Here is a 24,321-nt window from a genome sequence, read left to right as displayed (position 1 = left end):
GTTCATGTGCAAGCAAGTAAAGGCAGACGTCCCAAAACTTTTGGCAATAGTGTATATTATTTGCAAATAGTTTAAATTAATTTATCATAACAATAGACATGGAACTTACCGTTCTTATTTCTTAAATCCCTTTTATCCTTTAATTGCTTATTTCCCTTAAACAAAAAGACCAATAAATCAATACTTCATAGCATATACTTTTGTCTCAACACCAAACAAAAAAAATAACTTTTGGTCAACCTCCTAACATCAGATTATCATGAGAAAAGATGTCGTTAAAATGACATAACATCTCGTTATTATATAAGTTAACAGAGTTTTTAATAAACCCGTCTTCGGCGCAATAACTCCAATCTTTCATGTATTCATAGTGTAATTGGCGGGCCATCCCAAAAAAAACCTGTCTCTTGCGTGATACCCAGATATTTCGAATATTCTGATCTAATATGATTTCTGACCTGTAAGGTTGCCAGAATAATAATCATACACTGTTAATAATAGGCCAGAAGAGAACTGGCACCCGGACTGAGTCTGGTTTCTCCCAAGGTTTATTATCATGCCCTGATGGAGTTTTAGTTCCTTTCCCCTGTCGCCTTTGGTTTGGCTTGCTCAGTTGGGGACACTAAAATTATTGAATATAAAAGTTATTCAACTAAATATACAAATAAAATTAATTAATTAGGTCTTATTTAATTCTATAAACTATAATACCGATCTGCCAACATTGTTGCCAAATGATAAATTTAAATACGCTGATAACATCACTGTTTTGTCCAGAGCGACTGTACAGCCAAATCAGATTTTGTTGCGATATTGTCACCGTGAAGCTGCTTTGACACAATCGTGATTGTAAAAGCACTATATAAATAAAGGTGATTGATTAATATAATGACATAATTGAGTGGAAAACAATCATATGTATGTGGCAGCAATGCGTCACTGAAGTTTAGCATGTGGAACAAGATTCGTTGATTTTTTTTAAAGGCCATGTGAACAGTTTTGCCACGACGGAAGTCTTAATACTAATAATCCACATTGTAATGTGGCACTGGCATTAGGATGGACACATACAAATAAAACATGCCAATAGTACTGTACTGTCAGACGACAGCTGAGCGCACCTTATGGTTCATTTCTCCTGCCAACTAGAGCACTGTCGCAGAGAAGACCCGGCCAGGATCTGCAGGATGAGTAGAGATGGCTGGGGAAAACTAAACACATTCAGCATTAATTTCAAAATATCACATTAAAGTCTTTAAATCAGCTGAGGATCGTAAGCAGCACCACATCTATGGGCTTGCTGCAGTACACCCTGTTCAAATCATCAGCAGACACTTGACATGATCTGTTAATGATTATCAAGAAAACAACTGCTCTTTTCACAATTTTGCTATATTAGTTGTGTATAGTTGTGAGCTTTACTTAGTAAAGAGTTAACAATCATTTATATTTGCAATCAATTGTACAATAAACAAATGCATATTTTATATATAATATAATATTATGTATATTATTATGTGAAACAAAAAATGTTTACTATTATCACAAACTGCTCTGAGACTTTGGGTTGAGGACCCAAACACAGTCTTTATGCTTTACTTTACTTGTTACATCAAAAAAGTGATCTGGTTAATGCATGTTACTTGTAGGCTAATGTGTTACTTTACACATTACATCAAAAATGTATTTGTATGTATTTGACCATTTTAAACACATTCAGAATTGTCAGCTAACAAGGGTAAATCAATCGAACAGGGCAAACTCAATAATGTTTGCTGTATTATATATTTTTTGTATATATTTTATTGTTTTAGCATGATTTGATAACATTTTATTAATTTGTATGTTAAATACACACAGTCTTTTGTGTTTTCACTGTATAATGACAAAACATAATGTCAAGTGGACGTCTGAAAAAAATAAAATTAATAAAAGTTTAAAAGTTCATGCCTAAGAGTAATAAAAAAATATTAAATTATAAAACAAAACATTATACATAAAATATAATAATAATAATACAAGACACATTTTTATTATACGAATATTATTCATTTATTTATTTATTTATTTATTTATTTATTTATTTATTTATTTATTTATTTATTGAGAGAGAGAGAGAGAGAGAGAGAGAGAGAGAGAGAGAGAGAGAGAGAGAGAGAGAGAGAGAGAGAGAGAGAGAGAGAGAGAGAGAGAGAGAGAGAGAGAGAGAGAGAGAGAGAGAGAGAGAGAGAGAGAGAGAGAGAGAGAGAGAGAGAGAGAGAGAGACTTTTAATCTGTATGGTGATTTCCCATAATTCCGTGGTAGCCGGAAAGCCTGTGCTGTTTACGCGGAACTGATGAAGACAGTAAATAAAAGAGAGTTGTCAACTTGCGCTTCATCTCATCTCGGGATTTAAAAGCTGCAAATATGACAAACGGTATGTTAATAAACTCGTGCTGTGAGGGGAACTGCCTGGGGCTCTTTTACACGTCAGATAGCGATGAATGCTGTCAGTCAGCTGTGTGTGTGTGTGTGTGTCTGTGTGTGTGTGGACGTGGACGTGGCTCTTGAAGGACCGCAGCTGGTTTAACATTTAACATCACTAAAAGCTTTTATTGAATCGCATCACCATACTAACCGGCTAATTCAACCAAGTGCCAAGTGAATTACTATTGTAGCTAGCAAGATGAACTTAACAGCTTTAGTCATACAGTGATCTCTAGCAGCAATACACACACCAACATTCCTCAGCTTGAATATCATCAGCATTCGAATGATGAAACAACATCACTGAAACTCAATTCCATTCAAAAACACTACAAACATGCTGCATTAAACTCTATGATTGTTATTTTTCTTCCCATGAAAAGCAGGAATGTTTATGACCTATACATTTATCAATATTGTTAAATTGTTATTAATAAAGAAATGTATTTGTTGCCTAGAAGGAACATGTTGTGATAATGGAATAGAAAACATTACTTTTTTATGTTTTTGAATTAAATCAAGCATTAACAAACATGCAAAAATACAGGGAAAAATAATGGGTTTCTGTTTTAATGTAGGCTACTTTAAAGTATAATTTATTTTTGTGATGCAAAGCTGAATTTTCTTTATAAATCTTTTTTTTCCAGAATTCTTTGATGAATAAAAAGTAAAAAATAAAAATATTTTGTAACAATACACTACCATTCAAAAGTTTGGGGTCAGTAATTGGTTTTCTTTCTTTTTTTTCGCTGAAAGAAATGAATAACTTTATTCAGAAAGGATGGGGTTTTATTAATGTTAAATGATTTTATACATTTTTATTCATCCATAATTTTGCAATAATATTTCTGTATTTTTGATCAAATAAATGCAGGTTTGATGAGCATACTTTGGTAACACTTTATTTTACAGTGCCCTTGTTACATATATTAAATGCATTTGCCATAGTAATAACAAAAATATTATGCATAATTACATGCAAATAACCCTCAACCGTACAAATAAAGCAAATCAACCCTAACCCTATAGTTAGTACATATAGCTAATTAATATTACTCAGTACTAAATATATAATTACACTGTAACAATGAAACCTTAAAATAAAGTGAAACCAAGACTACTTTCAAAAAATAATAAATAAAAACATCTCAAGCAACCATAATGTATTTTATTTAATAATCACTATATAAATAACCTATTATATTAGTTTCGTTTGTATTATAATGGTAGCACTTTACAATAAGGTTTCATTAGTTAACATGAACTGCACATCTACAGCATTTATTAATCTTTGTTAATGTTAATTTCAACATTTAATACACTATTAAAATCAAAAGTTGTATTTGTTAGCATTCACTGTGAACTAACGTGAACAATCAATGAATAGCTGGATTTGTATTAACTAACGTTAACAAAAATTAATAAATACTGCCGCAAATGTATTGCTCATTGTTAGTTAATACACTAATGATAACAAATTAAACCTTTTTGTAGAGTGTTACCATTATAATATAATAATGTTATTAAAAAAAAGCTTTTAGTAACAAGGTCTAGCTAATGTAAAAGAACATTTCTTTTTAAAATGCTTGGGGGTTAATCGTGTTCTCTGTATTCACAGTGTACTCTTTCGACGGCATTCTTGTATTCGGACTTCTTTTCGTTTGCACGTGTGCGTACCTGAAGAAGGTCCCTCGTCTTAACAGCTGGCTCTTGTCTGAGAAGAAGGGCGTCTGGGGCGTATTTTACAAAGGTAAGTGACCTGTGGGATCTGCATTGAGGATCGTTCTCCTGCAGGGATGCTCAGTGATGTCTGTTTTCTCTGTAGCTGCAGTGATCGGCACACGGCTTCACATTGCTGTGGCGGCGTCCTGTTTGTGTATGGCATTTTACCTGATCTTCCTAAAATGACCTGGCTGAATCTGTCTCTTGGACAATGGACTATGGAAAGCCGATAGAAATGCAGTGCTGGCAGATATCGCCCGCTCCTGAAGAAGACGCCCAGAGACCTGAGTCCACCTGCAGCTTAACACTGGTTCAGGACCTGCTTTCCATATTTGTAAATGTTTAACTGAAGATTGGATTTGGGTGGGGGGTGGGGGGGATGGGGGAGAGATTCAGTCGTAGATCAGGGTTAAGTGGTCATTTCTGCCAGAAATGGAGCACCTAAGTAGGGACTCAAACTTCACTTCTTTTTGTTGTTGTTCTCTCAGACATGCACATGCTTCGCTTGGGCTTATGGGGGTACAGTAAAGACGGTAGAAACAATGTTATCTTGTACTATTATTGAATATATGTTTTTTTAAAAATCTTTAAGTTGTTGTCATAATTGGCTATACTCAAGTTATCCCAAATGTTTATAAAGACCTATTGTTTGCAGCATGGGAAAATGATGTAAAACAGTAAAAATGGGATATATATATTGAAAAGGAAACGTTAAAAGTCATTTAGTTTATTAATTGTAATGATAACGTTCTATAGACATAGACTTTTTCCTGACTGTTCATGTCCTTGGACTGGGAATTATGGATATTTATGGCAACACTATCCACTCCTAGATAAATGTGGTACAGAGCTCTCAGAAAAGTCCTATCTTACAAGTTATTACGAGCTCTATGAGGAACTCTTTTTACAAGTTGAAACCTTATAATTACTGTAATTAGAACATGGCGGGAACGACCCACACCATGTGATCGCATTCTGAGGACACGTTTCTGTTCGTGTCATTTGATAAATGCACCGCTAAATGGACATGTATAAAGATAAACCACAATAACTGACATAGATGCCCCTCTTTTCTAAATGGACATGCAATGACAAAATACACTACAATGTAAATCTTTAACATTCAGACGAGGGTTTCAGGTTCCAAACTTAGTCTTATCCTTCCTGTTTAGTAATCATATAATTTAACCTTATCAAATATTACGTCAATAATTAAGATTGAACGTTTCTGTAATATAGCCTCAGGATGCTAAATGTATATACCCCCTTCTCTCTTGTTGGTGCCGTTTTGTCTCTTACACAGCACAAAAGTGTACATGCCAAGCTATTTCTGCATTCAGTTGTGTGCCCTAAAGCGTATCATTTCTTCATGTACTGAAGTATACCGAAAACTATCCTCTATCACTAAAACTTTTCATTCGGCCTGTAAATGTGCTGTCGTCCTCTAATACTGTTCTATACAAAATGATATTTGTTGGATGTTCATATTTGTGAACATAATAAACAATTGATAAAAAAAACCCTATGCAACACAATACTAGCATGTGTGACGTTTGTGAAGTGTGATGGTTTTCTTGTTCATATATAACCAATATACTCCAGTGTAGGGGAGGTTACCTTTACAATATTGTGTTACTCCCTCAAAATGAACTAATTGCATAGTGAAACGCTGGATTCTGAAATCCACTGCCGCTTCAATATACCTGTGTATATGTATCACAGATTTCAATTCATAATCAAAGCCGTAGTCAATATTTATCCTCCTATATTATTATAATGATTTTTAATGATTCTTTCCCGTTATTATTACTTAATCAGGAGAACCACTGATGGTGTGTTTCTTCCTTAAACTTTGTATTTGTTCTCTGAGGAGTGACTGGTCTGGCTTAGGGATGTGTGATGTGTCGCTAAACGTGTGTTTGGATTTGGATGTATCACACACCCCTAACATGCCAGGAGTGCAGTAACAGTGGTTACTCGCTTAGCCCAGCTTAAAAGAGATGCAATATGGATTTGTCTTTCATTTTTATTATATTTTATTCCTTTCCTTTTACTGAAACATTAAAGAATCAAGAAGAATATTGCCTGTACAATTGTCTGTACTCTCACTGAGAGAAAGCGCATATTATCAGCATGTTTTAGGAAACTTTCTGGAGCTCAACCAACTCCAACCGCGGAGAGACTGTGTGTCTGTGTATGTGTGCAGTATTCTGTGTTAAAGATAAGTGTTGAAGGTGACCAACGGGCAGGAGAGTGACGGTATGTTGTTCTGGACACGCTGGCGCCTGCTCCAGACCTGGAAGGTCACTGCGGGCCTAATTCTGGGGTGAAAACTTCAACAAGTGATCTCTGGACAAATGCATCTAATTAACTGACAATGTGTGGAAATTTACCATGACTGTCTATTTTCTTTGAGCCAATCAGAATCATCCAATGATGTGGCTAGACCTTGAAAAGAGTATAACTGTTGAGATATATGTACGAGTCACGTTGGTTTGTGTTCATGACAAGTTTTCTGGAAGTATTCCTGAGCCCATGTTGTGATTTCCATCCCAGTATCATTCCTGTATGTGATGCAGTGCCGTCTAAGGCCCCAAAGATCACGGGCATCTAGTATGGTTTTCTGTCCATGACCCTTACAGACAGAGATTGTTCCAGATTCTCTGAAACTTTGGATGATATTATGCACTGTAGATGATGATAACTTCAAACTATTTGCAATTTTTCTCTGAGAAATTCCTTTCTGATATTGCTCCACTATTTTTCGCTGCAGCATTGGGGGAATTGGTGATCCTCTGCCCATCTTGACTTCTGAGAGACACTGCCACTCTGAGAGGCTCTTTTTATACCCAATCATGTTGCCAGTTTACCTAATAAGTTGCAAATTGGTCCTCCGGCTGTTCCTTATATGTACATTTAACTTTTTTGGAATGTGTAGCTCTCATGAAATCCAAAATGAGCCAATATTTGGCATGACATTTCAAAATGTCTCACTTTCAACATTTGATATATTATCTATATTATATTGTGAATAAAATATAATTTTATGATATGTGTTAATTATTGCATTCTTTTTTTTATTCACAATTTGTACAGTGTCCCAACTTTTTTGGAATCGGGTTTGTATATAGATTTATAGTCTATATAAATCATGATATAGATAGTGTCTGTGAATGTTAAAATGCGAAGAGTATTTAAATATGAATTCTGCGTGTCTCTGAGTGAGTAAATGGTGCAGATGCTTGGGTTCAAATGTTCTACACACAACATTTCTGGGTAGGAAACCTTTCAAAGAAATACTTAAAAATAAAATTGTAAAATTGTTTTTTATTCAATTAATTTGACAGGATTATTCCAATTTAATTAAACCATTCAAATGGAATCAAGGAAACTTAAAACAGAAAACACAGAATCAGGTAAACTAAACAGAATAAAAAATAAAAAGTATCTATGTCATGGGGCCTAAAAACAAGTAATTTTGTGTTCAACTTTTAATAAACTGATGTTAAATTGTATAAGTTTAATGATTTAAATGAATTAGAAATGCTTTTTTGATTACTAAAATTTGATTTAACCATTAAAATGGAGTCCAAAAGAATTAAAAAAGAAAAAAAGGAATTTGAAAAATAAAATGGATTTCATAGGGCCCTAAACATGGGTGCCCAAGCGAACAAGGAGAGTTTTTTTTTTTTTTTTAACTACAAATAATTATTCATTTCATGTTATGTTCAATATTATATGGTCACGTTCTTGACATAAACATCGGCGGATCTCATTTGACGTAGAAGCTAGCAATGGCGTATGATGAAGTGTAACGTCTGCCACTCTGGACAGAAGGCTCTGTCCTGAAGGCTGCATATCTCGGCTACCACATTATAAAAAGTCACTAAAGGCCATCTCAGTTTATAGGATCCTTGCAAGGCAGCCTTCGTTTTGTGTTCTTCAGTCGGCCTGTTTTGAAGGATACATCAGATGAATCCTTTGTGGCCTTAAATCACCCATAATACTTGCAATTAATTTAATAAAAATAAACTAATGGAAAATGAGTCTGTACTGAACTTGTCTGAACTTATTATGAAATGTAAGACAAAAGTATGATTTTCAGACATATATTATCTTATTGTCTACAGATATTATCTTTTGTTTAAAATGACAATAATGTAAGCCACTGGGAGACCACCACAGACGGCTGTCATTCACTGTATTGCATTCATAGCAATATAAAGATTTGTAATACAAATAATTCAATTAGGGTGCAAGCGTGCAAGACTGTCCCATGTTTTAAAAATGCTGAACACGCACAAAACCCACCCTAGTAGTATCCCATCATGTTTAGAAACTCACTTGGCTCCAAATTGCGATGTCGATTTTTTTCAAGATATATAGGCCATAAATACAATTAAAACATAAATACAATTGTATGTTTTATTAACTGTTTATTTAAATAATTTTAAGATTAACGCACCCTTGTTCTGAAAGTAACATCCGAAGCATTTTGTTTCCAGGTTTTCGTTTGCATTTACCTGTGTTTGACCAGCAGATGTCCTCAGCGGTCAGTGTTTTGAATCGAAGATTTAGAAATGGACGTTTCTTCAGATTTTCCATCGCACACAAAGGGTATAAGGACGGTCTACTATGGTAAAACCACAGTTTGTCTACCTGTCTAGCACTCTTATGGAAATATGATAATATTTTGTAATTATCATTTAAATCTGATTAATTGTTTGTTATAAATCAACATCTCAGGGAAATTTTATTGGGTTTATTATCAAAATGTGACTTTCTGTTCTGAAACAGGGCATTGACTTTATACATGACCTCAGACACAGGGACTTATGTTTATCAGGCATTCTGGGAGACACAACAAGAGACTAGGGAAAGAAATTACATATAAGTATTCCTAAAGAATATTAGATATATTAGAACGCATATGCAAATTAGAGACCGTGTTTGATGTTGCACTGAATGGGAAAACTTATTTTACCCACATAGCCTAGTTGAGAATCATCTTTAAACAAAGTGTGGTAAAAAAAAAAAAAACATGAAACCTAAAAATTGATTGGTGAATGGAAAAAAAATCCATAGATTTTGCCTATAAATTGTTATTTTATTTGTTGAACATAAGTCCTGGTGTGTGTACATACGAGGAAATAACATAAAATTAATAAAATTACACTTTTCAAAACAAAACAAAATATCTAGTATTTGTTTCTTATGCTTTCTTATAAATAAATATAATAAATTCAACCTTTTTCCCCCAGGGTCTTATGAGGTTAAGCATTATACATAAAGGCATCCTCTACTGTATCAAATGCCAAATCTACTGTATCTAGAAATCTAAGAACAAAATAAGTGTATCATTATTAACCAATTCAACGGTAAAAGTTTACCTAAAGTTTCTGGCCATGGCGCGCCAAAAGCAAGCAACGTCGTCATGTGGTAACTGTTACTTTTCTCAACGGTTTTAAATGATGACCCAATCATACCGTTTGTGATCTACATTTGTGATGATTCGCGTTATTTATTTATTTATTTATTTATTTATTTATTTTTACTATTATTATTATTATTATTATTATTAGACTACTATTGGAAACACTGTCTTACAAAATATTTGTATTGCATTAAATATATAGTTTTAATATTATATAAATATAAATATTTAGAATTTCTATTCTTGAAAAGTATCAAAAGAACGCATCTAATCGTTAACTGTTGTTCTAAACTGACTTCTGAAAATATAATACATTTCAACAGAAAAAGATAAACATTTATATTTATTAACATTGTTGCTAGGGTAGTTCCATAAACTGCCTCCAATATCTATTGATGTGCATATTAAAGGAAACTACTTTACACTTTTCTTATATTTTAATTTTCATATCTTTATTTTTTATTTTAATGATCACGTAATATAAAAAGTTTTCTGTTGCTTATATAAATACTTTTCAATTATAATAAACAAAATGTTCTCGTTCTCGCGAGGTTTGTGGCGAAGTCCCGAGAGTTGCCCATATGCAGTGACGTCAAGCGTGTTCGTCAGAGGAGAACCTGTAACAGAAGAAAAAAAAAGCAAAGAAAATCGCACAAGAAATCTCACGCTTTGCCACCCAGTGACTCCTCAAGGATCAGAGTTGGAGTTAGTGCACGATCTTCAGCGCGCGCGCCGATGCATTTGACTGATGTCCTCTGATGCACGGGCACAGAACTGTGAACGCGGAGGTTGCGCTTTTGTTTAGTTAGTTTTTTTTTTGTTTATATCGAGGCACTGAGATCAGGAGAGCAGCGCAGAAGTTTCCACTCCTCTACAGGAATGTCCCAGAAGGAGAGACCGACTTTCTATCGACAGGAGCTCAATAAGACCATATGGGAGGTGCCGGAGCGGTACCAGAATTTGTCGCCCGTCGGTTCGGGAGCGTATGGATCCGTATGGTAAATATCTACACTGGATAATATCATGCGTAAAGCTCTTGCATAACAAGATCTGGCCGCTCGGGCCTCTTGCGTTTGATCCACAATGTGTTTATTAGGTGTGTTTGTAGAGTCATGTTGCAGCAGTGCAAGTTGAGCCAAAAACTACTCTTTGCAACACGAGAACGGACTTGCACTCTTAATATGATTGCATTAGATTTTTTGTTGTTGTTGCAGCTTTGCAGAAGTCACTGTCGGGATGTCAGTGCTGTATGTTGGCAATGGACATAATGCATGCGTGTGTGAGAGATACGCACTGGTCAGCATTATTTGGCTTACTTTGCACGAATCAAATGAGCATACAATGAAAGTGGACAGGAGTCTGTGTCACACTCTAGAGAAGCTGCAGGCTTAATCTCTAAGTGTTTTTTTTTTTGTGTGTTTGCAGATTTGATAATTTGATAAGTCATAATGCATATTAGGTTTGCATTTTACCTAATGAATTTAGTTTGAGTAGAGCCAACTCAAATTACACAAATGAGTTCAATCAAATTAACTTTTATGAGTATTTAGAACTTTCCTTTTCTTTTGAGTTCTCAAAACGGACACATCTGATGTAATCTGAACTGTTTCATTGTTTTGGAGTTTTATGAACTTTAATTTAACCGAAACTGGGCTGGGATCTCTATTTCCCAGCATGCTTTGCCATGACACTCAAAAGGGAGATGAAATGCCAAACTTCATTGTTATTTTAGTTTTTTTTTGGTGCAAGATAAATGTTAAGGTGGAGATTTAGTAGTTTAGTTTTGAAGAGTTTCTGTTATGTTGGGGTTTTGGGGGGGTTACCATCATGGCGACGAGTATAGATCAGAATAAAGCATATGTTATGTGTAATCCTCATTCAGCAAGTGCTATGCTAATGCTACCAAAGTATTGTGTAACCAGTTAGCAAGGTGACATTTATTGAATTAGCTAGTTTAAGCCATGTTTCCACTACAAAAAAAGAGATTACATTATATTTGTATAAGTTAAATGTATGAAAGTAATGTATGAATACATAAAAGTAATATATAATAAGATATGATTCATATTTAAGTTATCGAATAATATACAATATTTTTTACTATTTTTAGTTAGTTATTATTTTGTACAAAATCAATAAAAATAGTTAATGTAATTAAATCAGTTGTGGATATGTTATTGACCTGACCATTTGAAATAAAAAGTCAATCATGCATAAAAATCTATTTTTTAAATTTATTTTTAATAAATAATTTTCATGAATAATATAGATATAAAGAATAAAGTAGTAGTGTCAGCTAGCTCTAAAAAAACAAAAACTACTTTGTGAGAGAAATTTAGGTGAGCCAAAAATAATTAATTAAAATAATATTTAAGTCTCTGTGCATTGATTGGATGGCTGCATGTGGAGTGAAGGCCTGAAGGCTGAAGGAGTCGGACCATGAGGACAGGATGAAGTCACTCTGACTCATAATTCCAGGATTAGGTGGTCTCCTCACCACTGAGCTGGGTTAGTCATGCTTGTGAGGACTCCTGTTAGAAACCTGTGCTAAATATTACATCATTTACACCAGCTACTCCAGAAGTCTAGATTTAGTTGTTTTCCTTCAAGACCCAGATTTTACAGTGGCACTCAACACTCTATCAAACCTCTGCAGGAAATGCTTTGATTGTGCTCGTATCGGGATGCGTGTTGGGCTAATGTTGAGCAAAACATTTGCCGTGTGGTTCAGGGGGTTTTAGGAAGGAAAAGCCAGCGTTGCTTTGAATGCTGCTGACATCTGCAGGATGGTTCATTCTGGTCTCTTTCATTTTCCTGGACAGTCCCTAATAATGTGGGCGGATCCTGTCCTAGCGGTGTCCTCTGTCAGGGATATAAATAGCGCTCCATTGTGTGTGTTCCCAGGACATTTCAGTCTGGAAAATCAAGCAGTTCAAGTCTGTTGACTGTCAATCATTCCCGGTCCTGCTCGAACCTGCAAAACCCCTGCCACGTGTTTCTAGGCATACCGGAAGCACTCTGTCTGTCATGTTGTGTGTATATAAAGTCACTTTTTATAACCCTGTCACGAGAACCGCCTTAAAGTCGGCATGAAACGAAAGTTTTTTCTTCACTATTGTTACATTCACACCTGAGTGAAATGGCTTCTTGAACAGGAAAAAATGTAGGTCGCGACTGTTGTTAAACACGATTATTTAAAACATTGATATATTCCCCAGAAGCATATACCATAGATTGACAATATAATTATAATATTATTCCTATAACAGTTATTGCCAAAGATTGTAAAACAAATGCGCTGAAAAATAAAGGGAACTTTCATAATTCTTTTTCTCATAATTTCTATACATGCAAGAGATAAACCTATGAACTTTCAAACCTATGAAACCTAAATACAAACATTCGGGGCTTAAGCACCTTTTTTTTTTTTACTGAGTAACATAATTTTCCCAGATAGTATATAGATTTTTAGGCATTCTATTATCTCAAAAAGCCTGAAAAATAGTGCATTTAGCTGATGTAAATGGAAAAAATATCTCCCCGGGGGAGTATGCCCCCGGACCCCCCTAGGTTTGGGCTAAGCCCTGAATGTTTACATCGTCTGGCTCCGCCCCTGATTGGAAGTAGAAGAGTTAAATATATACGCCCAACGCATGACAGAGAAAGCAACAGAAATATGCGCGCATGAGAAGAAAATGCACGGCGTGGGACGTGCTCACGCTGCCGGACTCTGACCTGAAGCGTGCGCACACGCCTTTCACTCAATAAACATGTGATCGCCATTCAGTTCTTTCGCGGATTATTATGTGGGTTTGAATGGTCAAAAATATGTAAAATTGCATGGTCTGGCGAGTATTCAGGTAAACACAGTCGGAGATGTCTGTAGTGAACGTGTACAGCCATTTTTAGAGTGCTCCTTAAAGTACTAATAAAAGTCCATATCGCACCGTTTGCAATTGCAGGGTATCGCAATACTTTTCGAGTACTGGTATATCGTGCAACACTAATAAGCGTAATCAAAATGCATGTTTATCAAATAACCGTTTCTCGGAAATTTGAAACCAGTTCTAAAATGGAACCAGTTCACAAAATCTTAAATTTCATCTAGGCTATATTGATTATGAAACGTGCACAGATGTGCAATATATGTCAAAGACATCGAGTCAGAAATAATTTTGACCACTTAAGATTTGTTTTGTAGAAAGCTTTTTTTTTGTATCGTAATTTTAATAAATGTTTCATCGTTTGCCTGAATTTAATAAATAAGCTTAAATAAATAATATAGCAGACATCCCGTGACGGAGTGATCATTTGCGTCGCACATGAACTGGAGCGGTCTCATAAATAAACCGAAACTCATATAGTCAAGAAGAGCACGCTGTTCACGCGAGCTGACATGAGTAGGCTACACAAGCGGTTCTGGTTAAAATGCTGCGCGATCACTGCTGCTCACGTGTGCTGTGAGTTTAATCTGTGTTTTTTCACTAATCCTACACCAGAACTTCCTGTAAATGGTCTGAAAGTCCGAACTATACAGAAAATGCTTTCACACAAGAAACGAACCGAACCTTTGTTCTGTTTGGTCCGGACCGAGACTACCTCTTTTCGTCGGACCAAATTTCGTCTGTTTGGTCCGGACCATGGTCCGGGGGAGGTTTCACACCTGTAATCTTGGTTCGTACCAAACTGAAAAGTCCGAAAATCCGGACCAAACAAGGTAGGTGTGAAAGCACACTAAGATTGCAGTCATCCAAATTATGAAAAAGTGTCGCCAATATAAAGATATAATTTGAAACTACATACAGACTTTTTATTCATCCATTTTATATATATATATATATATATATATATATATATATATATATATATATATATATATATATATATATAATATATATTATATATATATATATAATGTCATATTGATGTTGTGCAGCGTGATGCTGATCATTTGATTGTTAGAGGTGTGTTTTGTTGGAGCACCAGTGGAATTTCGAGTCTATGAGATGCACAGAAATGTAATAAAATTCCAGGCTCTGAATGTTTGCAAACGTCCTACACTGTTGAGGTCACAAGTCTTGCTGTTTGCAGGAAAGATCTGGATTCTGACTGCAGCGCTCTGGAAAATTGGGAGTTTCTCTTGGAGTGGCTGAATCCAAGGGAAAATCCATCTGTAAAACATGGATGTCTTTTTTAATGTGAGTGAAGAACAGTGTTGTTTATCACCCAGCAGAACAAAAGCACAATGTCAGTTTGTTTCTTCACTCATTCAATTAGAGCTATTTGCGATCTGGTGCAGGGCAGGAGGAACGCAGCGGTTGACTCATGGCTCTCTTGTTTGGAAACTCCTTTGGCCTACTTCGGTCCTGTTTTGCTGGAGTTTGTTTTTCTTGACACAATTTCTTCATGATCTAGACAAGGACGAACTGAAGCCACAACTTTCTCCCTTGCTACTGTGTTAAAGGCACATTCTGGGTTCAATAAAATACTTTTCCTCCATTAATGAAAGTAACAAAAAATGAGTTTAAAGACTCCAATTGAAAATGCTTTACTGTGTTTTATAAAAAGAAAAATAGTCAATTACTTTTGGTGTTTATAGCCACATTCTGCTGACCAAGTAATATTACAGAGACCAAGTAATTTTACTTAAGGATTTTTAAGTTTAAGCACAGTCGACAGAGGCGTCATGTTTAGCTTACTCTTGTAACAGCTGATTCACCGAGCACGTGTCCACCTGTTATAAGGAGTGTTGAAATGAATCGTTAGACGTGGATGATTCTGCATCAGTGCAGTAATTGACCATAATCAATTATAGCCTGCCGATGTTTCTTTGCTGTCATTCGTCGCTTGGGCTTAGTATCGATTCAGATGTTCCAATTCAATTAGCTCTCAATTCTTGATTCAATTTTCAAATTCAATTCTTGATTTGTGTCTCGATTCAACTCAATGAATATAGATTTATTACAAATACGCACCGGAAGCCTCCCTTTAAGCACCGAATGAATGAATGACAGGCGCTCCTCTCGCTCCTTTGTAACATCGAGGCAAATGACATCTACTGGAGAAGACTAGTAATTGGATTTACATTAATAAATGTTCAATGTTTGCGGAAATAAATATGGGAAAAAATAGATTCGTGGACTTTAAAAATCGATTTTGAATCGACAATATTTGAAAAAACGATTATTCAAAAAATCTATTTTTTGCCCAGCCCTATTCGTCGCATATGCACTTGTCACGCTAGCGTCAAATTGAAGGCAAAACACAAAAGTGAGTAGACATCCACTATTTTAACATTTTACAGTGCGAGCGTGTGTCTGAGTGTGTACGCCACTTGACAGTTACATGCACTTTTAGTATTTACTAGTATTTCTAAATGCTCCTGTCATCTGCTGTGTTCAGTCTTAAGTCGTGTTTGATATTTGCTTCATTCAGGAAGTGCACTTTCTTGGAGCAGATGAAGTAAAAAGGAGTTAATTCTGACTGCTTTGGTTTTACTCATTGACAAAATTGTGCAGTAATATTGAAAATTGATATCGAATCGAACCGTTGAGATGATAATCGTAATCGAATTGACTTATTGGTAAGCCCCGCCTCCCTTAGTTACTGTTGCTAACTCGGACAACCAACATCCTGAGTTGCTGACTGTCTTACTGCTGTTTTCAGTCAATTTTGGACACACAAGGACCACCTCTCGACGAGGAGCATTCAAGTTGGACTTAAATATGCTATCGATATGGACTGCAGTATTAAAAAAATAAAACTTCTGATGATCTATGAATGTTCATAGGCTGTTCATGGTTTGAGTTATTACATAGGAAAACCTGAGGCTTCACAATGCTCTCTAAATACTAATCTCTGTCCAGTACGCGCTACATTAGTGTTTCCTAGAGAAATGGGACTTTTCCTGTGCTCTGTGGTGGTTTCCCATGTTTCACAATCAGCACTGAGTCATTGGCTCGACTCGCTCTGCTAGATCTTTCTTTTGGGTTAGACCCAGCATGCATGAAGAACACCAGTCCTGTACCGCTGTGCTGTCTTCTGTTTCAGCAGAAAGCCTCAGCCGTTGCTTACTTATCAATCGCTAACTGTTCCTAATGTCTGTTCACAATGCTTGTAAGTAGATATCTCCCATAAACACCACACCCATTAGCGTCTGCAGTGGAGAGGGTTCGGCTATGCCTAGTACTCCCGTTCAGCTAGTTTGAGTCATGCTCAGGTCGTTATGTAAGAGAAGAGAAACATTACTACAAGACTCAACATTAAAGCCGTATGGATTTAGACCTCAGCGCTGGCATTGTGTGTCTGTCAAAACTGTACTGAGCGTGATTTATCTTAATAAGTCCTGTCAATACTTTTGCGTCACATAAATTTGCATATTTTCCTGTGTGGCCACACATTTTTCCAAGGGTGGGATCTATGTACAATCCCGTAAAGGCTAAATAAATTCATTTAAATGATGATAGTTTACAATGTTTTAATGTATTTTTGATGTAATAACTGAAGCTTTAACCAACATTAAACCATTTTTTTAGCTTGTATATTTGTGGTTATTAATGTTTATTTTTTTTATTTTATTTTTCTGATATGTGGAATTAGCTGTTATTTTTGCTTTCCATGTTAATTTTACCTTAATGTATTCATTTATGTGCTTGTAATTTTATTACTATATATATATATATATATATATATATATATATATATATATATATATTATATTAATTTATATATATATATATATATATATATATATATATATATATATATATATATATATATATATATATATATATATATATATATATTAATTAATTAATATTATATTAATTAATTAATATTATATTAATAAAAAATTAGGTTTCATTTATGTTTGTTTCAGTTTAATTATTTCCCCCAGTTGGTAATTTTAGTAACTTTATATTTCAGTTTATTGCCAAGGTATACTTATTATTATTTTTTCAATTAATATTTAATTTATTTTATGCTTACAAAAGTTTTGCCCCAGTTTAATATTACTTTCGTATTTCTCATTAGAATTGCAGCAAGAAAATAAAAACATGTTTTTAAATATATTCAAATAATATTCACAATATTACTGTTTTTATTTTGTGTTTTTGATCAAATAAATGCAGCTTTTGTGACCCGTGAGCATAAGAGGCTTCTTTGAAAACAGTTAAAGGGGGGGTGAAATGCTGTTTTATGCATACTGAGCTTTTTACACTGTTAAAGACTTGGATTCCCATACTAAACATAGACAAAGTTTCAAAACCTAATGTTGGACGTTTGATGGAGTATTTCTGTGTTAAAAATACTCCTCCCGGTTTCTCACAAGTTTCGGAGAGTTTTTTTTGAGTATGCCTCGGCTTGACGTTAATAGAACGGAAGGTCCTTGTATGGGCTGTACGGGCTCTTCTCCCGGTAGGGTGCGCGCGCGTGACTAGAGCGAGAGAGGAAATGCACGGCCGTAAACAGTCTCTCAGCTGCAGATCCAGGCGATCCAGGCGCCGCGCTCCACTTTATTCCTATGGGTGATGTCGAGCGACGTCAACGCTTCAGCACAGCATTCCGGGAAGGCAGCGCTGCATTTGAACCGATTTGAACGCAGAAATGACGGGAAGCTTCGCAACATCGCTTCAGTCGCGTCGCAAAGTGGATCTCCACGGTCACTGCTGTCACAGGACTTCACCAAATCATACCAAAGAAGTGTGTTTTTGACGGAGCGGTCCCAGCGATAAAGGTTCGGTCCTGCTTTGGAAGCAGCCGGTGAGTAAAACTGCTTCAAATGTCTGTGCTGTCGGCTATCGTCGCGCGAGTAAACATCAGTAAACGACACGATCGCGTGCTTCGTCATTCAAATGCGCTAACGGTTACTCCATTGTTGTTCTATGTATAACGTTACACTAGTCTGACGTGCAAAACCGTTTTGCTTGCTACTGCTAAGATTTAGTCGCATACAATAGTCCATAAACTGAATCATGTCCTCATAAACTGCGAGTAAACACACACAAATGTTGACAGGCCACTAAATACAGTACATACCACAGAGACGGACGTCCTGCTGTTGCTGTTGCTCCTGTTCAATTTATTTCAGCCTCCGGATCTGATTCTGGATCATATATCTATTAGCTGAAATAGCCATGGGTTTCTCCATGCTTGAGGACGTCACCGCTTTGTGCGCATTCGTCATTCTTTAGCTCCGCCCACACGATACACCTCCAGGCGCTCGTTTTTTCCGGAAAGACTCGGCACAGCCCATATTTCTTTTATAAATATAATAAAACTAAAGACTTTTCGGAGATATGAAGGATGCAATACTACTCTATAGGTACTCAAGATTGACATGAGATTGACTGAAACTGAGTGTTTCACCCCCCCCTTTAAAATCAAAATTTTTGACCGGCAGTGTACTTGCATACACCACAATCCTAGCTGATTTATTTTAGAGTGCATGTTTGTTGTACTGTAAATGGCTATTCTTTCCATTATGGTGTCTTGTGGGTTTGTCTGTGACAGTGTGTTATTTGTCTGGGCGGGAAGACGCTTTGGCGAGGTGTGTTCTTTGGAGGATGCTAATAGTGCAAGAAACTTAGGCTCCTTCCATCTGTGAGACTGGCCTACTTACACTTCCTGGAAAGCCTGTTGTCTCTCCTGACCGCAGCAGCCTGGGCCGCCATGGTTACTGCACTTCCATTGTTCCAAAGCTTACTTGGAAAACAGAATTGGGGCCGGAGACTGTTTGGTATGATGACCAGTTTCTTACCCAAGCTTTGTGAATTGAGCAGATCTTTTGTGATACATGTACATGAATAACCTGATGTTCATGTACATGGGCACATTCTTATTATGTATGTCATGTAAATGCATAACCATTACCAGATTACAGCAGTTTTCAGATTTGTAGAAATCTGAAAATTACAGCTGCCATATAGCCTGCATTCATCTGAGTTTTTTTCAGTAACCTTTCAGATATATTTTAAAAAACATTGTGCGTATAATGTATAAAAATATTTTAAAAAAATCAAAATATTGTGCAATTCAGAATCTCTCCACTAAATGCTGCTACATTTACAGACTGAACCTTTAAATACAAAAAACGCTCTATAGTCTTCCATGTGTGAACAAAATACAAAATGTATAAATACAAAATTAAAGTTACAAAAGTGGCTGTTAGGAGCAGTGAGTGATTTTCTCTTTGTCTTTAGTTGTATTTATATTAATGATAGACTACAGCAGGAATATTAGGCTGCTGTCACTTTAAGACTGATTACACTGATCTATAATATATATAATATTCTTTCTCAGCTGTTTTTGTTCACTTACATTCAGGTCATGAATTGAAAAAAATCAAACTTTCCTTGATATTGTGACATGTAAGCTGTTATTGTACTACAAATATCTTGTAAGTTTCAGAACTCAAAACTTTCTCATTAGTCTAAAAACATTAGCCTTGTTGATGCTAGAGGTCAGAGGAGAATGGGCCGAATAATTCAAGCTGATAGAAGAGCAACTTTGACTGAAATAACCGTTACCTTGTTACAACCGAGGTATGCAGAAAAGCATTTGTGAAGCCACAACACAAACAACCTTGAGGCGGATGGGCTACAACAGCAGAAGACCCCACCGGGTACCACTCATCTCCACTACAAATAGGAAAAAGAGGATACAATATGCACAAGCTCACCAAAATTGGACGGTTGAAGACTGGAAAAATGTTCCCTGGTCTGATGAGTCTCGATTTCTGTTGAGACATTCAGATGGTAGAGTCAGAATTTTGCGTAAACAGAATGAGAACATGGATCCATCATGCCTTGTTACCACTGTGCAGGCTGGTGGTGGTGGTGTAATGGTGTGGGGGATGTTTTCTTGGCACACTTTAGGCCCCTTTAGAGCTAATTGGGCATCGTTTAAATGCCACGGCCTACCTGAGCATTGTTTCTGACCATGTCCATTCCTTTATGACCACCATGTACCCATCCTCTGATGGCTACTTCCAGCACGATAATGCACCATGTCACAAAGCTCGAATCATTTCAAATTGGTTTCTTGAACATGACAATGAGTTTACTGAACTAAAATGGCCCACACCATTTTATGCAAATCTTATCCAATCCTAGCTGTAGGCGTTTACTTCCAAGTCTCCAGTGTGGCACGGCCATCAAAACCCAGCGTTCAGGAGAGCGCCTCAAAAATGCCTGAGAAAATCACTCGGAGTCACCAGATCTCAACCCAATAGAGCATCTTTGGGATGTGGTGGAACGGGAGCTTCGTGCCCTGGATGTGCATCCCACAAATCTCCATCAACTGCAAGATGCTATCCTATCAATATGGGCCAACATTTCTAAAGATTGCTTTCAGCACCTCTTGTTGAATCAATGCCACGTAGAATTAAGGCAGTTCTGAAGGGGAAAGGGGGTCAAACACAGTATTAGTATGGTGTTCCTAATAATCCTTTAGGTGAGTGGATGTCCATGTATGTGCAGAGGCATATTATATAAAATTGGACAATTGCTTATAGCAAGGATAAGTCTTTCCACTATATTTTTCTGTCACTTCAGGAGCTGAGAGGGGAAGGATGCTGATATTTAAGGTTTTTTCCAAACTTTCGGAGTGTTATTAAATTTAGATGGCTGTGAAAAGTAGTTTGCACGAAAAGGGGGGTTGACACAAATCTAGTTTGCATATGATAATTCTTGTTCTTATTCTTGCTGTATGAAACATATCTCTTTTACTATGGTAATGGAGCATTTCATGCTTATAAAACCATTTATTCCATTTCGAATTATCTTATAATTCTAGCATTTTAGGAATGTGTTTCTTTCCTACAATTTCATTGCTTGTGAAACTAGGAGTTTCCTGCAATCTTGTGGTCTGCGATGTTGATCGAATCCATAATATGGTGTTCGTTTTTCCACAGCTCTGCATTAGACGCAAAGTCAGGCCTGAGGATCGCAGTCAAGAAGCTGTCCCGGCCCTTCCAGTCCATCATCCATGCCAAGCGCACATACAGAGAACTGCGGCTGCTGAAACACATGAAACACGAGAATGTAAGATATTTAACCTGCGCTTCTGCAGCTCTTTTTTCACCCTCTTTTGACAGGGTGGTGTACTGCTTACTGTATTTCTGAAGTTCTTACACTAATACCCCGTATACGGCTCTTTTCCTCATAATCGGTGCTTTCCTCTGCTTCCACTTTCTGACTATTAAAGCAACCTCACATCGTCTGCCAGCACAGATCCCAGTGGGGATTCATCTGTGCTTTATGAAACTCTATTGATTGTTGTCTGCGAGTTAATGAGGGAGTGGGGAGAGATTGTGCACCATTAATGTATGTGCTGCGTTCTCTGCAAGATCATAAACGCATAATGTATGTGTTGTGTTCCACGTGTCTTATTTAGTTTTGTTATGAATTCATTCGTTTTTTAAAACAATAAAAGTTTGATCTTTTATCAAAATGCCTAGGCCAAAGGACAAAAGTGCATTTAAGAGTTGCTGTTTTTCAGCAGGCATGCAGTAGTTCCTGTGCGATGTGCTTATTTGCCTGCTGGTGTCAAGGCACTCACCATGTTTTTGCATAGAAAAAAACACGCATAATATTTTTTGCCTTTTGGCCTGAGTCCACAAATCTGTGCTGCCTCTGTTTGAGCGTGGGTGAAACTCTATGGATCACAGCCACCTACTCGCTCTGTATCTCTCTCTATCTCTCTCTATTTTCCTGCTCACACGCAGATTAGTGTGCCCTGTCTTGTCTGTCTGTCTGTCTGTCTGTCTGTCTGTCTGTCTGTCTGTCTGTCTGTCTGTCTGTCTGTCTGTCTGTCTGTCTGTCTGTCTGTCTCTCACAGATGTTAATGTTTAATAACGCTCAAATCCCTGAACAGATCCGCTCTTCAAACATCAATCACCTTTTTTATATTGTGACCAGTGGCAACAACTGGCATACGGCATGCAAGCTGCAAGTTTTGAAATATGATCAAAATGAACTGTAAACACACACCAATCAGGCATAACATTATGACCACCGACAGGTGAAGTGAATAACACTGAATATCTCTTCATCACGGCACCTGATTGTGGGTGGGATATATTAGGCAGCAAGTGAACATTTTGTCCTTAAAGTTGATGTGTTAAAAGCGAGTTTGACAAGGGCAAAATTGTGATGGCTAGAACGAGCATCTCAAAAACTGCGACTCTTGTGGGCTGTTCCCGGTCTGCAGTGGTCAGTATCTATCAAAAGTGATCCAAGGAAGGAACAGTGGAGATCCGGCCACAGGGTCATGGGCGGCCAAGGCTCATTGATGCACGTGCAGAGCGAAGGCTGGCCCGTGTGCTCCAGTCAAACAGACGAGCTTCTGCAGATCAAGTTGTTCAAGAAGTAAATGCTGGTTCTGATAGAAAGGTGTCAGAATACACCTTGCATCGCAGTTTGTTGTGTATGGGGCTGCACAGACGCAGACCAGTCAGGGTGCACATGCTGACCCCTGACCACCTCCAACAGTGGCACATGAGCATCAGAACTGGACCATTGAGCAATGGAAGACTTGTTCTTTTACATCACGTGGATGGCCGGCTGCATGTGTGTGGCTTACCTGGGGAACACATGGCACCAGGATGCACTAAGGGAAGAAGCCAAGCTGGCGGAGGCAGTGTGATGCTTTGGGCAATGTTCTGCTGGGAAACCTGGGGTCCTCCATCCATGTGGATGTTACTTTTGACACGTACCACCTACCTAAGCATTGTTGAAGACCATGAACACCCTTTCATGGAAACGGTATTCTCTGGTGGCTGTGGCTCTTTCAGCAGGATAATGCTCCTGCCACAAAGCAAAAATGGTTCAGGAATGGTTTGAGGAGCACAATAAAGAGTTTGAGATGTTGACTTGGCCTCCAAATTTCCCAGATCTCAATCAAAAGAATGATTTCTGAAGGATCATGTGAAGACTGGAGTAATGATGCTGAAAATTCAGCTTTGCATCACAGGAATAAATTATATTTTAAAATATATTAAAAGAGAAAACATTTATTTTTAATTGTATTTTTTTTATATTACTTTTGATGTTTTTGATCAAATACAGAGACTTTTTTCAAAATGCGTTTTGTCTACCTCTTTGAACAGTTGTGTAATTAACGGTCGTCACTGACAGCCAACGATGGCCAAGTTACATGAACATTACCATGGGCAGAAGTGCATCAACAGTTTAACCAGAATGAAATGCACGTTTTTCTCCTCCTGCAGAGAGAGCGAGCGATTGAGCGAGATTAAGGGGATGCCCACACAAAATATACATGAGTTTCACATAGGATGCTCACAAGTGGAAGCAACACCTCTCACTCTGTGTGCTGTTTCCTTTGAGGGGAACCGCAGTGGGCCGCATGCTTACCAACAGCAAGAAAACAACTTCAGTCATTACATGATGAAGCGCAGCTTATTTTCTTGTATAATGTGTTTACAATACAATTTGTTCAGTATGTGTACTCAGTTGAAGTGTACACTCATGGAATAGAGCAAAAACACTTCTTTAAATGATAAACGGCCCAGTCTTTATGTCTTCAAATGTTGCCATGATTCAGACTAATTATCTATGACTTTTGTCTTTGTTGCAGGTAATTGGTCTTCTAGATGTTTTCTCGCCCGCTACCACTCTAGAAGCATTCAATGACGTGTGAGTATTTGGTTCATTTCTAAACGGTGGCCTCAGATGAA

The 24,321-nt window shown here is 36.9% G+C and overlaps 2 protein-coding genes across 3 annotated transcripts in view; both read left to right on the top strand.

Annotated features, from left to right (window-relative positions):
- Positions 1-2,279: 2,279 nt before the first annotated feature.
- On the top strand, positions 2,280-5,724 carry tmem167b (transmembrane protein 167B). Its single transcript, XM_067431050.1, has 3 exons — positions 2,280-2,417; positions 4,086-4,217; positions 4,293-5,724. Exons 1-3 carry the CDS (start codon positions 2,408-2,410, stop codon positions 4,373-4,375), a joined length of 225 nt encoding a protein of 74 aa, XP_067287151.1. The 5' UTR covers positions 2,280-2,407; the 3' UTR covers positions 4,376-5,724.
- A 4,484-nt stretch (positions 5,725-10,208) lies between these two features.
- The window catches only part of mapk14b (mitogen-activated protein kinase 14b), a 47,970-nt gene continuing 33,857 nt past the window's right edge, over positions 10,209-24,321 (top strand). The window contains exons 1-3 of one of the 2 annotated variants that reach the window (XM_067432036.1): positions 10,209-10,621; positions 21,538-21,667; positions 24,222-24,280. In XM_067432036.1, the coding sequence (XP_067288137.1) occupies positions 10,503-10,621; positions 21,538-21,667; positions 24,222-24,280 (308 nt within the window). In that variant the 5' untranslated portion in view covers positions 10,209-10,502. The remainder of the gene's footprint in view (positions 10,622-21,537; positions 21,668-24,221; positions 24,281-24,321) is intronic. The other variant, XM_067432035.1, reaches the window with a different exon arrangement.

This window comes from Pseudorasbora parva, chromosome 22 (assembly GCF_024679245.1).
Source record: "Pseudorasbora parva isolate DD20220531a chromosome 22, ASM2467924v1, whole genome shotgun sequence".
Taxonomy (NCBI): Eukaryota; Metazoa; Chordata; class Actinopteri; order Cypriniformes; family Gobionidae; genus Pseudorasbora; species Pseudorasbora parva.
The sequence above is the reverse complement of the archived record's forward strand: the minus strand, read 5'-3'. Positions and strand labels throughout refer to the sequence as shown.

Bases quoted from the DNA above. Each gene is read 5' to 3' on its own strand.
- tmem167b (XM_067431050.1), top strand. The intron at 4,218-4,292 runs GTAAGTGACCTG...TTTTCTCTGTAG, and splicing joins CTGGGGCGTATTTTACAAAG to CTGCAGTGATCGGCACACGG.